Source organism: Embiotoca jacksoni, unplaced genomic scaffold (genome assembly GCF_022577435.1).
Source record: "Embiotoca jacksoni isolate LCO1_2020_lvr unplaced genomic scaffold, fEmbJac1.0.p SCAF_50, whole genome shotgun sequence".
Lineage (NCBI taxonomy): Eukaryota > Metazoa > Chordata > Actinopteri > Embiotocidae > Embiotoca > Embiotoca jacksoni.
This window is the reverse complement of record NW_027185404.1, coordinates 807,123-823,654: the sequence shown is the minus strand read 5'-3', so window position 1 is coordinate 823,654 and position 16,532 is coordinate 807,123. Positions and strand designations below refer to the sequence as shown.

The window sequence follows — 16,532 nt, the reverse complement described above, 5'->3', positions numbered from 1 at the left end:
AATTTTTTTCATTTAGTCATTAACAAAATAAATAGAGCGCTAAAGTTGATCTGATGTTGTTTTTCTGGCTCCACTTTGTGACCTCGGGTCGTGACCTCTGGGTTGCGACTTCCAGGTCGTGACCTCCATGACGTCATGGAGTGGACATGCTGTGTCTCCTCAGACCGTCTCATCTGGAGGATTAAAATGGACCCGAGACTCCCGGTGAGGTCACGACCCCACAGTTTTAATTTAAATCCTACTTTTGCCTCAGAGGGTTGACCATATGAACGCAGTAACAGAGCTGATGTCAGCAGTAAAACAACAAGAGAGGTGACGAGGAAAGAAGGAGACGGACGGCTCGCAGGTGAAATCAGGCTTTGTTAGAAACAAGTCAGATTACAGAGAACGAGAACCTGAAGACTGAAGACGCATCCAGACGCTGCCTGCAACAACACGACCTTTCATGCTGAAGCTGTCCGTCCAGCGTCCGCAGTCACTGACCGTGAAGAGTTCAAACACACCAGCTGACCTCTGACCTCAGTGACCTCACAAACACAGCGAGCAGCAGCTGGACAGGTGGGAAGAGAAGAGCTCCAGGTGTTTGTCACTAACGACTGAACTCTGGTTGAAATGCTGTAATGTGAGACTTCTTAGAGTGATGTCGTCATCGGTCAACAGATATAAAACTAATTCAGTCCTCAAAAACACTTTCTCGTCCCCGGAGGAGCAACGAGCTCCGTCAGACTCCCGTCAGCTGCTCCACCGCCGTCCGCCCGCCGAAGATGACGTCGTTGACCGACACGCCGTTGTAGGAGGAGCCAATCAGAGACAGCGGCAGATTATTGGTCTTAATGAAGCTCCTCATGAACTCTGGAGAGACAGACAGACAGACAGAGACAGACAGAGAGCTGAGGACGGAGCTTCCCTTCAGTTAACCAGCGTCTCATGTTTACACGTTGATACTCACCGACTCTCCGGAAGTGTCCTTTCTGGTACTGAGGGATGCAGTCCTGAGAGGAGAACAGCAAACGATGTCATCGCCATAGCAACCTACCGACGCTACAGTCCGTCTCCAGAGATAAATAAAACACAGTGCGAGACATAAACAGGTTGATAAAATGTTCCCGTCGTACCCGGTGGAGAAGCACGCGGCTCCAGCTGGGCGCGGCGGTGACCCCTAGGTGGCAGCGCACCGCCTCAGTGGCTCTTTCTAGAAGACCCTCCTCTGTTACCGCTTCAGGGGCCCCAAACACTTCCTGGAACCAGGCTCCGCCCATCATCACCTGGAAGACACGGACATGACATGGAAACCAGACAGCGGCTCAAAGCATTTTAACAACTTCTCCGCATTGATGAGGACGTCAGTGCGTTTCCAAGCAGACTGGATCTGCTGCCCCCTGCTGGCCTGTCGCTGCACAACATCTCAATCAAGTCTTATTATTTTACTTTGGTATTTGCTGCCGCGTTCTTGTACAATGATGATAAATTTGAATTGAATTGGATCTCAGCTGTTGGTTATCAATATCTAATAATCAGTCTGATCAATAACCCGGTGAACACCTCTGCTGGTAGACATTTTATTTAAGTTAAAACCGTCCTGAACTGAAACTGAATAAAATCCACTTGATGAGTTTACACGAGATCTTTTTTTAAACATTTACAATGCCTGTAACTGTAGGAACTGCAGACTGATATGCCATGATGAAGCTAACTGTGTGTGTGTGTGTGTGTGTGTGTGTGTGTGTGTGTGTTGAGTGTGTGTGTGTGTATGTGTGTTGTGTGTGTGTATGTGTGTTGTGTGTGTTGAGTGTGTGTATGTGTGTCAGAGTGTGTGTATGTGTGTCAGAGTGTGTACCGTCAGTCTGGTTGTGTGTCCGTCGGGTCTGTTGTGTTGAGGGAAGGGAACAGAGTCGTAGACGACTCCCAGCAGACCTCGGTCCTCCGACGAAGGAACCAGGTGACCAAAACCCTGAAAACACAGGAACACACCTGAACGTGAGGAAGGTGAACCTCCTCATCTGTCTGTGTGTGTGTGTGTGTGTGTGTGTGTGTGTGTGTGTGTGTGTGTGCGCGTGCGTGCGCGCGCTGCTCTCACCGTTACAGGCAGGACTGACCCTTCGTACTCCAGGTTGACCACGGCCACCGTGACGGAGGAGACATCCATCAGCTGCTGGATCAGAGGCTGGCAGGAGGGGGGGAGGGAGGAGGAGAGGGCTGCAGGGGAGGAGCACAGCGACGGAGGACAACAACAACAACAACTTTATTTCATCATTCTGATGCAACACAACATACTGTCGTCTTATTTTGAAGGAGCTGTTTACAGTTTAGGTTTAAAGTAGCGACGCTGTTGTAACCAGCTAACACGACACGAGGGAGGATCTGAGTGACATCATGTTTCAGGAGGGGCGGAGCTTCACTGTCCAAGACCTGAAAAAGGTGCATCAGGTCAGGAGACACCAGCTGAGTGTTCTTTGGTTGTGTCACTGTTAAATCGTCCCCCAGAGTCAGACCGTCCAACTCTGTGTTCCACCGGGACCTTCTGAGGTGTCTAAGGGGAATCATTCACTGTGGCGCCATGGCAACAGGCTTCTCCACCATGACAGCACGTTTGACAGCCAGTTTTTCACCCTCAACAACACAATCGTAGCTCCGCCCCCTCCTCACTGGATTGGATGACTCATCAGGGAGACATTAGTTGTCTCTGAACTTATCGATCCTCCCTCCTATGTTCTTAAACATGACGGGATGGAGGGCTGAGGGTCAGAGGTCATCAGGAGACCTCATGTCAGACAAACATCACTCACCTTTAGCAGGAAGAGCTGAGATGATGTGGTCAGCTGATACAATACCATCCTCCATGTGGACCTGCACACACAGTTACACACAGAAACACACAAAAACACACAAAAACACACAGAAACACACAAACACACACACAGAAACACACAGAAACACAGAAACACAGAAACACACAGAAACACACACAGAAACACACAGAAACACAGAAACACACAGAAACACACACAGAAACACACACAAAAACACACAGAAACACACAAAAACACACAGAAACACAGAAACACACACACAGAAACACACAGAAACACAGAAACACAGAAACACACAGAAACACACACAGAAACACACAGAAACACAGAAACACACAGAAACACACACAGAAACACACAGAAACACACACAGAAACACACACAGAAACACACACAAAAACACACAGAAACACACAAAAACACACAGAAACACACAGAAACACAGAAACACACAGAAACACACACAGAAACACACAGAAACACACAGAAACACACACAAAAACACACAGAAACACACAAAAACACACAGAAACACAGAAACACACAGAAACACACAGAAACACAGAAACACACACAGAAACACACAGAAACACACAGAAACACACACAGAAACACACAGAAACACACACAGAAACACACAGAAACACACACAGTTACACACAGAAACACACAGAAACACACACAGAAACACACAGAAACACACACAGTTACACACAGAAACACACAGAAACACACAAAAACACACAGAAACACACAAACACACACACAGAAACACAGAAACACACAGAAACACACACAGAAACACAGAAACACACAGAAACACACACAGAAACACACACAGAAACACACAGAAACACAGAAACACAGAAACACACAGAAACACACACAGAAACACACAGAAACACACAGAAACACACACAGAAACACAGAAACACAGAAACACACACAAAAACACACAGAAACACACAAAAACACACAGAAACACACAGAAACACAGAAACACAGAAACACACACAGAAACACACAGAAACACACACAGAAACACACAGAAACACACACAGAAACACACAGAAACACACACAGAAACACACAGAAACACACAGAAACACACACAGAAACACACACAGAAACACACAGAAACACACACAGAAACACACACAGAAACACACAGAAACACACACAGAAACACACAAACACACACAGAAACACACACAGAAACACACACAGAAACACACAGAAACACACACAGAAACACACAGAAACACACACAGAAACACACACAGAAACACACAGAAACACACACAGAAACACACAGAAACACACAGAAACACACACAGAAACACACACAGAAACACACAGAAACACACACAGAAACACACACAGAAACACACAGAAACACACACAGAAACACACAAACACACACAGAAACACACACAGAAACACACACAGAAACACACAGAAACACACAGAAACACACACAGAAACACACAGAAACACACACAGAAACACACACAGAAACACACAGAAACACACAGAAACACACACAGAAACACACAGAAACACACACAGAAACACACACAGAAACACACAGAAACACACAGAAACACAGAAACACACAGAAACACACAGAAACACACACAGAAACACACACAGAAACACACAGAAACACACACAGAAACACACACAGAAACACACAGAAACACACACAGAAACACACACAGAAACACAGAAACACACAGAAACACACAGAAACACACACAGAAACACACACAGAAACACACACAGAAACACACAGAAACACACACAGAAACACACAGAAACACACAGAAACACACACAGAAACACACACAGAAACACACAGAAACACACACAGAAACACACAGAAACACACACAGAAACACACAGAAACACACACAGAAACACACAGAAACACACAGAAACACACACAGAAACACACAGAAACACACACAGAAACACACACAGAAACACACACAGAAACACACAGAAACACACACAGAAACACACACAGAAACACACACAGAAACACACAGAAACACACAGAAACACACACAGAAACACACACAGAAACACACAGAAACACACATGTATAGGAAGATGTTAAATACGTTTCTTCATAGTACTAAACACAAAGTAGATCTGAGGACCAGGAAATGTATCTTGCTCTTCCTCCTCCTCCTCACTGACCTTCCTCCTCCATCCTCCTCCTCCATACTGACCTTCCTCCTCCATCCTCTTCCTCACTGACCTTCCTCCTCATCATCTTCCTCATTGACCCTGTTCCTCCTCCATCCTCCTCCTCACTGATCTTCCTCCTCCTCCTTCTCCTCACTGACCTTCCTCCTCATCATCTTCCTCATTGACCCTGTTCCTCCTCCATCCTCCTCCTCACTGATCTTCCTCCTCCTCCTTCTCCTCACTGACCTTCCTCCTCATCATCTTCCTCATTGACTTTCCCCCTCCATCCTCCTCCTCATTGACCTTCCTCCTCCATCCTCACTGATCTTCCTCCTCCTCCTCCTCACTGACCTTCCATCCAGAGGCTGAAGGTTCGATCTGTGTCACTGCTGCGTCTCTGTGAAGCTCCGCCTTCCCGCTGTGCTGCAGGAACTCAGTGATGGATTCTGGGAGAGACTCCACCCCCTTCCTCAGAGACCACTGGGCCCATGACTCCTTCATGGACCTCTGAGCCAGCGGACCGGGCCGGATCTCAGGGGACGGACCTGCCGGGTTTAAACATTCAGCGTCAATCAGACAATAACACACAGATCCAGCCCTCTGATTGGTCAACCGTTCCTCTGACACAACGACCTGGAACCTGCTACAGTCTGAATCTAATCACAGATGATGTCTTGAACCTGGCTGACGACTGATTCACATCCTGGGAACAGAACTAGTTGGACCACAGTGTGAGCAGAGACCGGCGGAGGTACCTGAACCCAGCAGCATCCCCAGAACCACGGAACCTCGGCTCTGCTCCGCGTTGTAGAGGAGCGGAAAACAGGAGCGCACACTCAACTTCCTGCAGTCCCCCGCAAACACACCGCGACACAGACTGTCCACGGCGATGTCTGCCAGCTACACACACACACACACACACACACACACACACACACACACACACACACACACACACACAGCAGGTTAGTTAACGGTGACTCAGCACTGACAGAGTGAAATCTCTGACAGGAAGTCCTCCTCACCTCCCTCCCGAGCCTCCGAGAAACAAACGAGTGGATGGACTCGTCATCCTCTTTGCCTTTTTTCACCAGCATCTCCATGGCAATGCTCCACAGGAGGGGACGAGAGAAGGGGGGGACCGTCCTCATAAGTCCGCTGGAAGACAGAGAGGGACGAAAAGTCCATACGAGAATCTGTTTCATCTGACTCTCGACAGGAAGTCCCTCATTTACAGTCACTTTATTAGGTACACGTGGACAGATGTTGAATCTGCATGAACAACTGCATCTACAGTCAAAAAGTATTCAGACCTCTTAATACTTTCTGAAAGGAGAAGCAGCATCAGTCTCTGCTGGGAGGTTCAATACATCATGATGGTTCACTGTCGGGGTTTTATCAAGCAGCTGTTCACCAAACAGAAATCTCCAAGAAGTTCTGATCAAACCGTCTGACGTGTCGTAACATTCAACCATCAGTGATGTCATCGTTGGTTTGTGAACGTTATGAATCCTCCAGTTCAGATTCTGTCCGTCACCATCTTGCTAGTTCGGAGCGGTTTGGAGCAGGAAGTGACCATATTTGGACGAGCTGGGGGAGGAGCCAGCGGTGGATCTGATTGGAAACCTGACGATACTACGTCCCGCCCACCGTTAGCTGTAACCTGACTGCACAGGCCTGTCAATCAAACAGACACGCCCCCAAAAACAGGTCTTCTTGAATCTTCTTTTCTAATGAATGAGGGATTATTTTCAGATGGACCTCCAGAAAACTAATAAGAAGAAGTGACTTTAGCTAACAACACCGAGATAACTGATGGACACATTTTATTCACTTTGGATTTGATGAGAGAAGTTGAATGGGAGTCTATGGAGCCGGAGGCTTTTTGAAGCCGACCTCTAGTGGCACTCGGTGGTATTGCAGCTGAAGAAACTTCTGCATTGGAACCATTTTACAGACCTGGAAGCTACAAACACTTTTATAAACAGTCTTTGGATTCACTGAGCAAATTTGATTTGTTTACATTTTGAAAATAAAGTGTATGTTATCTTTTATTTTTCAAGCTACGAACACTTTTATAAACAGTGAATACTTAGAATACAACATGAAATAAGTGGTTGATTTGACCACCCAACCCAACACGAACACCTCTCCCTCCCTCTCTTCTACCTGACTCCTGAAGGCATCTTGCGAAGTTCTCCATTCACATACAGATATCTGTTCTTAGAGGCAACGTGACTGTAGGTGACGGGCAGGATGTCGGCAGTGAGACCGAGGTCCTCCATCTACACACAGAAACACACATGTAACACTTGTTAATAATGAATTCATTTTGAATATCACTGTTGGACTCATTCAGACGACTCAGCAATAAACCTTTAAGTGTGAAACAGTTTCTGATATCTTCACATTCAGGACTCGTTTGTCATCCTCAGATACTTTGATTGTGTTTCTTTCAGACGCCGTTTCATATTTCAAGCAACAACTGAAGGTAAAAATATCATGATGCTGATTTTATGGCATAATAATAACAATAAGTTCATAATTATAGCAAGGAGTTTTCCTAAGGTCTCATTTTTTAATGATCTGTTTCATTCATTTCTTTCTTCAGTTGAGTTTACAAATCTCTGCAGCTGATTTCTAAGTCTGATATTAATCTTCCATCTTCTGTTTGTTCCTGACAGACGACACTCGTTCATTCAACACTTCGTCGCCGAGACACAACTCACCATGTTGAGTGTGTTGCGTCCCACCGTCCCGGCGGGTCGGATCCCACGAGGTCCGTGTTCGAACACGGCTCCATCGGACCTCCGAGTGGACCAGAGCCAGCCGCCAAAACGACTGCTGGACTCCAACAGAACCACCTGTTGGATTTCATCACACACACACACACACACGTGTAGTTTACATGATGTTTCATGTCCACGTGTTTCATTAATACTCTTTATTATTTGTATATTTTTATGTGTTGGATGTTTGCCTGCAGTTATGGGTCGTGGTTACACATATTAATGTCATGAACATGTTACGCGTGTTATGCTTCAAAACATGTAAAAAAAAATCATCCATTTTCTCAAGTTTTTTTTTTATCAAAAAATTTGACGGTCCGATCGGTGGTCCATATACTGATTCCTGTTCCTGCAGGTTCCTCCAGCTGGTCCTCTGTGATTACCCAGAGTTCATCAGTGAGGGTCGGGATCATTGACTGTATATAAAGGACAGGTGGACAGAGACATCATCCCTGCTGCTGACTCAACTGTTCTCACATGGTCCAATTGTACCAGTTCTGTTTAATGTTCTGTTGTGTTCTGTTCCTGATGTTCCTGATGTTCCCCTCCCACTGTGACAGTCAAGGTCACATCCTCTGAAGTGACAGGAACTGGACACTGTGTGTGTGTGTGTGTGTGTGTGTGTGTGTGTGTTACCTTGGTAACCAGGGGGTTCTTGCACAGGTAGTAGGAGGCAGCCAACCCGCCGATCCCGCCTCCGAGGACCGCGACCGTTCTCATTGGCTGGCTGCAGACACAGCTTCCATCCAATCAGAGTGGGGCTTCAGGACAGCAGCAGGGTGGGGAGGGGGTGAAGAGCGGGTGAGCTGCAGGGTGTGTCTGATGAAGATGAAGGCCTGTTGATGATGATAATGAGACAGTTTGTTTATCAGACATCTCCTTCTGTCACCAGCTGTCTGTCCAACTGTCCACCGTTTGTGTCCTCTCAAAGGACCACAGACTTCTCTGCTGTTCCACATTAATGTATTTTTAATTACCTGATTAATAACCGACCACATTAACACACATCATACAGATTGTCTGAGGGTGGAGCTATGAGAGATCAGAGGTGAACTTCCGGGTCCCCGCAGGTCGTTAGGTGACACTCTGACGTAATAACATATTTCATAATAACGTGATAAGAGTTATAAAACGACAGAATATTTAAATTAATGTCAGCTGATCAGGTATGAAGTGTCTGTTGATGATCAGCATCTCTACGTGCTGCTCTGAACCAGGTCCAGATTCAGGACAGGGACCCGGATCTGGTTCTGGACGTGGTTCTGGGTCTGTGCTTCACTTCATACTTCACACACAGCGACAAACTACCAGCACACACACTCCTGAACACACACCTGGACACACTCCTGAACACACACCTGGACACACTCCTGAACACACACCTGGACAGACGGAACAGAAACTGTTACCTGTGTGTGTCTGTGACACAGCAGCGGTGTGTTGGTCCGTGTCCCGTCGGTCCGGTGTGTGTGTGTGTGTCTCTTTCTCTGTCACTCCACAGCTGTGAGTTACACTTCCGACTTCCGGCAGGACTCCTTCATAATAAGAGCAACGTCTCCTTCTTCTGAAGCCTTTATGGTTTTGAATAAACGATGAAATGGAGCTTTAGCTCCACCAACAGGTCGGAGGGTGGCACTGCATCACAAATACTCACCAAATACAAATCAGCTCAACAGTGAATTTTAATGAATTAGAGAATATATCAGTGTTTTATTTCTGTCTGTCAGACAGGAAAGTCACGTGATATGTTTGCAGCTGTATTCCTGTCTGAAGGACGATGTGTTGGAAGTTTGATAGTTGTGTTCTGTGTTAGTGTGTTGATGCTGTTGTGTATTTGTGAGCAGCAGATTCAAGATTAGTTTTTACCTGAGAGACACCTGAACTCGTCTGTCTAATGAAACTAGACCGAGATGACCCGGACAGGTGTTCAGGTGTGTGTGTGAGTGTGTTGCTGTGTACATCAACCCTGCTTAATGTTTTAAGATTACTAGTTTGTACTGTTGCACCACCAGAAGGAGCAATTTTAATTTGTATTGTGCAATGACAATAATATTCTATTCTATTCTGTTCTGTTTTGTTCTATTCTATTTTATTCTGTTCTGTTCTATTCAGTTTTATTCTATTCTATTCTATCCATATCTAAACATATCTGAACTATAACTGAAATACATCTGAAAAAAATCTGAAATAAATCTGAAATATATCTGAAATAAATCTGAGGGCTGACTGAGAAAGGACGGATCATTTCTGATGTAAGAGAACATCCAGTTTATTATATCAATAATGTCTTCCATCAGCTGCTTCTCTTCCTCTACTGACTGTTTGTATCAGTGAATACTACACGTTAAACAGCTGGAAGTGAAATAAAGACAGACAAACACACACACACACACACTCTCTCTCTCTCTCTCTCTCTCTCTCTACATCAGCCTAATGCTAACAGTCAACCTGAACATGGGATGTTTGTAACTCTACTCGGCCTTCTCATTAAAACATGTCTCCTGTTCATGGACACACAACATGTGATGAAGACATGCGAGACATTTGACATTTAACAGTTCGTCCTTCCAGAGTAAAGCAGCTGATGGACGTCTCTGAGCTGAGCCGTCCTGACCCGTCTCTCCGTCACCGGGTCGTCTTTTAGCCGCTGCAAAGTTCTGTTGAAAAGATTAATCTTCTTATTGTCCTGGTCGTCAACGGAACCGGAGCTCCAACAGAGCTGTGGACATGTCCCCTCACATAGTCTGCAGACTCCCTGTGTATCCCAGTGTGTCTCTGTGTGTCCCTGTGAGTCCCTTTGTGTCCCAGTATGTCTCTGTGTGTCCCTGTGAGTCCCTTTGTGTCCCTGTGTGTCTCTGAGTCCCTGTGAGTCTTTGTGTGTCCCTGCGAGTCCGAGTCCCTGTGTGTCCCTGAGTCTCTGTGTGTCTCTGTGAGTCCCTTTGTGTCTCTGTGAGTCCGTGTGTGTCTCTGTGAGTCCCTGTGAGTCCCTGTGTGTCTCTGAGTCCCTGTGTGTCCCTGTCCTGAGACAGACGTTGGTCCTGAGCTGCTGGACCAGATTAGTAGAAGAAAGGCAGAGATCTGATGTTTGTTTGACTTTGGTGTGCAAAAGTATACTCTTTATTCTTATTATATATCCAACTTTATTTTGCCCCGACCCGTCCCCTCCACCCAGCCCCCACAACCGGTGGCAACTCAGTCACCAGTTACTGTCACTGTTACAATAGCCAATCAGAGCTCACCTGCAGAAAGAAGGCAACCAAACAAAGAAGAGCAGAAAAAAGGGTTACTTTCAGTTTGTTTTTTCTTGTTAAATAGTAATAAATACATTGAGATGCAGTGGTTCTTACTTTATCCTTTTCTCTTAAGCAGAAGGGTTAAAAAGTTTTTTTTATTTTTTTTATTTCTGTTTCTATTTCTTTTTATTTCTTTATTGATCTGTGTTGGATCTTTAGCAGCAATCCGGACCAGTTGTCATGGTGATTAGCAGCACAGAGAGGAGGAGCTGTCTGGAGGAGGAACACGCCAGGAGGAGGAGGAGGAGGAGAGGAGGAGAGCAGGGGGAGGGGAGGAGGAGAAGGAGATCCCTGTCAGCAAGGCATCAGTGTCCCGTCACCTTCTCCTCCCTCCACCCCCCCTCCTCCCCCGAACCCACGCCACTCTCATACGTCTGTCTGGAGCAGGCGGAGCAAGACGGAGGGAGGACACACTGCACCGAGACCGAGAGGGAGTCCACGAGTCCTGAACACACACACACACACACACACACACACACACACACACACCAAACACACACACACACAAATGACTCCTGATCTTTGCATTCACACCTGCTATTAAAATGTGTTCTTGTGTGTTCGATTGTTGTTGTCAATATGCAAATTAAGTGGGCGGGGCCAGTGGACTTGTCAATCATAGCGGTGCATCCAAGGTCAAAGGGAACCAACGTGAGTGGATGAAGAGCCTGACGGTCTACCAACGCAGTGAGGCTGTGTTTGTGTGTGTCCGTTTGTGTGTGCGTGTATTTCTGTGTGTGTGTGTGTTTGTTTGTGTGTGTGTGTATTTCTGTGTGTGTGTGTGTGTGTGTGTGTGTGTGTGTGTGACTGCTCCTCTCTAGGAGCCTTTGAACATGAACACACTGACGTCGCAGTGTGACTCTCTCCTTCCACGTCCGGCCACCATGTGGAGTAAAAAGGAAAAAGCACGACTCCTCTCCCTCCTCTTCATCCTCCTCCTCCTCCTCTCCAGACTAAAACAACAACCAAAGAGAACACACAACTCCTCAAACCCGAGAAAAATCAAATAATATTAATCAACAATAATATTAATAAAAACAAACTTATCACAATCATTCCGTTCCAATTACAGTCGCAACGAAGACAACAAACTAAAACAGGCTAAAAGGAGATTTTTCCCAGCATCCTCCTCCCTCCTCCTCCTCCTCCTCCTCCTCCTCCTCCTCTCATGCAGTATGAACTGTCTCCTGCAGCACAAAGTTCACCTCTTTGTCTCTGAACTCTGGCTGTGTGTGTGTAGTTGTAGTAGTTGTAGTTAAAATTGTATGGCTTTAGGGCATGGTTCAGGTTTTATCAAGAGTTGGCTGGCCCCTCGTCTGAGTCCGGCCTCCCTCTGCCCCCTGCAGCGGGGTTATTGTTGTTGGAGGCAGGGTAGTAGTCCTCAGGGGGCGGGGCTTGTGGCCCTGGGGCGGTGGGGGCCGTCCGAGTCCGGAAGGCAGACAGTCCAATTGGCAGAGCGAGGGGCAGAGATGCAGAGCCGAACTGAGAGGCCTCCATGGAAGACACCGCCCCCAGGTGGTGCAGCCCTAGGGACACGCCCACATCCATGCTGTCACTCATCTGGGGCGAGGAGCCCTGCTGGCCCCCCCCTCCACCGATGCCCGTCTGTCCGGCCTGCCTCAGGCCACGCCCACCGTTCCCGTGGTGAGAGTAAGTCGGGTGGGGGTGGTGGGGTGGGTCCAAGAAGTGGCGCTGGTGTTGTTGGGAGGCAGCCGGCTTGTGGAGCAGCAACTGGGTGTATGCTGGGTCCTGACCCCCACCTCCACCATCACTGCCGGGCCACATCCTCATCTGCTGCTGGGAGGGAGCCTGGATGGGAGGGAGGGGGGACAGAGAGGTGAGACACGATCATGTGATGTAGTTCTGTGTTTGCCACCTGCTGAGATGTCTCCAGGTGTGTCTCTGCACCGTCACCTGGACTGTCCTCCAGCAGGTGGACGTCTCACAGTAACAGGACACCAAGTCTGCAACAACGTCAGCTGTCATCAAACTGTCTCAGAGCTGAAGTTTACTGTTAACTGTGTTCACATGCCGTTTTAAACATGGCGGTTGCTCCGGTGTTCGACTGACCGCTGCACACTTACGTCATCACAGCTCCTTTTGTAACAGGGGAAGTAGCTGTCCAGGGGGAGGGGCTTAAAAAAGTAACACAAAAATAAGTTCTAGGAACGGAAAACTGAAAAGTTCCTGCGCTCCGAAAACGCCTGGTGAGTCCAAGCTGATAGAGGGAGAGTGTGTGTGTGTGTGTGTGTGTGTGTGTGTGTGTGTGTGTGTGTGTGTGTGCGTGCGTGCGTGCGTGCGTGCGTACCTGAGGGCTGGTCATCTCGTAGTCTGAATGTGTAACAGCAGAGTTGTAGTAGCGGTTACTGTAGCGGTAGTTTCGGTTGTCATTGGAAGAACCACTGGAGCCACCTGGAGGAGGAACAGAGGAACGTTAAAGACACACACACCCCAGTGTAGAGTGTGTAGTGTATAGTGTGTGTGTAGATTGTGTATTGTGTATATGGGGGCCGGAGACAGAGCTGGTGGTGGAGGTTGAATGGGAGTGGTCCATGTTCAGAGTGTGTGAAGTGTAGTGTGTAGTGTGTGTATAGTGTAGTGTGTGTGTACCAGAGCTGGAGACGGAGCTGGTGGTGGAGGTTGAATGGGAGTGGTCCATGTTCAGAGTGTGTGAAGTGTAGTGTGTAGTGTGTGTATAGTGTAGTGTGTATGTACCAGAGCTGGAGACGGAGCTGGTGGTGGAGGTTGAATGGGAGTGGTCCATGGCAGGAGAGGTGGATGTGGATGAACTGGTGTTGGTTCCTTCATCGGTCGTCTTCTTGAAGAAGTTGTGCTGCAGGGCGTAGAATGGCGTGATGCGGCTTTTCGGGTCGTAGTCCAGCATGCGCAGGATCAGGTCTGGAGGAGGAGCAGGACAGGAGGATGAGGAGGAGGAGAGAGGAAGGCAGCCGCCTGTAGTCTGTATGTGTGTAGTTCTGCCTCACATCCAGCAGATGGTGCTTTTCACCACCTACTCCATGTTACAGCAGTCTGCCTGTACTACAGCTGCCATCCTGAGCCCACCTTATATATCTTTGTAGTTAAGTGTCTTTTCTCGACTTTTCTTACATTCGAAGCCATTTTTTCTTTATTTTTGTGTTAAAAAACACTTCTGCTGTCTCTTTCCTCTTTAAACTCATTCATTCTGGATTAACCAGAGCCAACCAACTGTGGACAAATGTTTGCATTATTTTCCTGTGGTAAATAGATTAAGCCTTATTTAAGTGTTAATAGCCGGGGGCTTCAAAATGAATACGGACAATTAATGTGCTTAAGCAAAGGTTAAAGGTATCTATATATATAATATATTATATATACGTATATATATATATAAGATATTATATATATATAATATAACCGATACCACAGAGTGATGACTCACCTTTAAACTTCAGGTAGTCACAGGGGGCGTGTCCTGGCTCTCCTGCCCTGCGGCCCCCTGGCCCCCCAGTCTCTACACCTAAAATCTCATGAAGACGCCGTGTCGCTGGGGGCTTATACTCCTACAACACACACACACACTCATCAGTACTTAGACACTGAAAAATATAAACTCTAGTTTAATAATCCCCCCGCCCCACCGGTATATACAGAACATATTAGCAGGGGTTCAGACATTCTGGACCTCCTTGCTGTTCATGAGAACTGTAAATGATCTGAGGTTCACCTTCTTCACGTCCTTGTTCTTCTTCACTGTCCACAGACCGTCGGACAGCTTGTCAAAGTACTTCCTGGCTTTAGGAGCTGCATCCAGCATGTGGCTGGGTGGAACCCCCAGAACCTCCACAATCTTGTTCATTTGGTCAACCTGAACACACACACACACACACACACACACACACACACACACACACACACACACACACACGCACACGCACCGTGAATGTCAGTAAAGGAAAACACTGAACAACTGCTCTGCTGCACTAATCATGTTTACATGTTTACATGTTGGTGCTGCCGTTACCTCGTTGGAGCCGCTGAACAGAGGCTCTCCTGTGTGCATCTCCACCAGGATGCAGCCCAGAGACCACATGTCGATGGCCAGGTCATAGGGCATCCCGAGCAGCACCTCCGGAGAGCGGTAGAACCTGCTCTGGATGTACTGATAAATCTGCGGGGAGGACGAGAGGAGTTCAGAGGCCGACCTTGAAGCCCGTCTCTACATCCACTCCTGCAGTGGATCACTTTATTTGTACTTAGAGCTTCATGTCAGTGAGGATCTGTGGGTTCTGCTCACCCTCTGTCCGAGCTGGCAGGAGGAGCCAAAGTCCACTATCTTGATGGCAGATCTCTTGGGGTTACACAGCAGGATGTTCTCCGGTTTCAGGTCGCAGTGGATGATTGACAGCTCTGGAGTGGCCAGGAATAATAACGCTATGGGCAAAACGAGACATTGGTCAGATACACATAAAAAAGACATCATTCAAATCTAAATCTAAATCAGAGGAGGAGGATAATGTGATGGCCCCGCCCCTCATTGGGATGTATGATCAGCAGATAGACAGGACCAAAGATTTCTCTGAGACTGTCCAAGGTGTAGGACATGAGCTGGAAGGAGGAGCAGAAGAGGAGGAGGAGCAGAAGAGGCCTGACCAACAGTGGACAGAACATCTGGACAGACTCCGGGTCAGACGTCCTCCTGAAGGACTTCAGGTTCAGGACTGACAACCAGCTGCTGGAGAACCAAGCAGACATGGAGGAGGAGGCACAGCAAGTTCTACACACACATGTGGCTGCGAAGCATTCATTCAAACTGAGACCTTTACGGACTTACTTTACATCGAACTAGATAGTCGTAAATACCGCCTTTGACATAGTCACTTTGTTGTTTACTCGAGGCAGCTTTTTTGACCGGGATCTATTTCATTATCAGTTTTATTTTTTTTTTATTATCCCGCGCACGCTCCCGTACTGTTACGTTCTGTGGGCGCGCAAATTAGCTTACCGGCTAACAAGATCTATTCTCTACAGGAGTGACAACTGCAACGGCTGGATGTACTCACGGTTGCACAATGGCTGGCTGTTCACTCTGCTTGAAGGCGAAGCTCCCAAAGAACAACAACAGATCTAGTATAATTACAGGATAGCAATAAATCTGCACTATACCTCGTTTAATTTTTTTTTATGGGAGGCTGTGGCTCAGACGGGGTGGGTTGAACACTAATCGGAAGGTTGGTGGTTCGATCCCCAGCTCCTCCTGTCCACATGCCAAGTTGCTCCCGATGTTGTACCATCAGTGTGTGAATGTGCTCCTGATGGCAGCACCTTGCATGGTGATCTGTCTCATTAGTGTGTGAATGGGTGAATGGAAAAACCATGTTAAAGCGCTTTGAGACCGAAAGGTGATAAAGCGCTATACAAGTACAGACCATTTACCATTTAGGAGGAGGAGGAGATGGAGGAGG

General features: G+C 47.2%; 2 protein-coding genes across 4 annotated transcripts in view; both read right to left on the bottom strand.

Moving 5' to 3' along the window:
- Positions 1–340: 340 nt before the first annotated feature.
- On the bottom strand, positions 341–9,311 carry ppox (protoporphyrinogen oxidase). Its single transcript, XM_069172050.1, has 13 exons — positions 9,205–9,311; positions 8,432–8,631; positions 7,736–7,870; positions 7,176–7,291; positions 6,032–6,164; positions 5,762–5,906; positions 5,358–5,551; positions 2,787–2,847; positions 2,078–2,196; positions 1,838–1,951; positions 1,116–1,265; positions 950–992; positions 341–852 (listed from the first exon to the last, which is right to left on the bottom strand). The coding sequence occupies exons 2-13, from the start codon at positions 8,513–8,515 to the stop codon at positions 722–724; spliced, it is 1,425 nt and encodes a 474-aa protein (XP_069028151.1). The 5' UTR covers positions 8,516–8,631; positions 9,205–9,311; the 3' UTR covers positions 341–721.
- A 1,568-nt stretch (positions 9,312–10,879) lies between these two features.
- Positions 10,880–16,532, bottom strand: part of dyrk1b (dual-specificity tyrosine-(Y)-phosphorylation regulated kinase 1B) — a 41,343-nt gene continuing 35,690 nt past the window's right edge. For all 3 annotated transcript variants that reach the window (XM_069172056.1, XM_069172054.1, XM_069172055.1), the window contains exons 7-13: positions 15,365–15,501; positions 15,092–15,238; positions 14,795–14,935; positions 14,510–14,630; positions 13,804–13,986; positions 13,397–13,500; positions 10,880–12,897 (exon numbers count right to left, since the gene is read on the bottom strand). In XM_069172056.1, coding sequence (XP_069028157.1) covers positions 12,382–12,897; positions 13,397–13,500; positions 13,804–13,986; positions 14,510–14,630; positions 14,795–14,935; positions 15,092–15,238; positions 15,365–15,501 — 1,349 coding nt within the window. In that variant the 3' untranslated portion in view covers positions 10,880–12,381. The remainder of the gene's footprint in view (positions 12,898–13,396; positions 13,501–13,803; positions 13,987–14,509; positions 14,631–14,794; positions 14,936–15,091; positions 15,239–15,364; positions 15,502–16,532) is intronic.

What these genes read in the sequence shown, in the direction of transcription:
- ppox (XM_069172050.1), bottom strand. Translation starts at nt 8,515, where the DNA reads ATGAGAACGGTCGCGGTCCTCGGAGGCGGGATCGGCGGGTTGGCTGCC. An exon ending in CTCGGAGGCTCGGGAGGGAG is followed by an intron (nt 5,907 to 6,031) that starts GTGAGGAGGACT and finishes GTGTGTGTGTAG; the next exon opens with CTGGCAGACATCGCCGTGGA. An exon ending in CTCAGCTCTTCCTGCTAAAG is followed by an intron (nt 2,197 to 2,786) that starts GTGAGTGATGTT and finishes CCTCCCCTGCAG; the next exon opens with CCCTCTCCTCCTCCCTCCCC.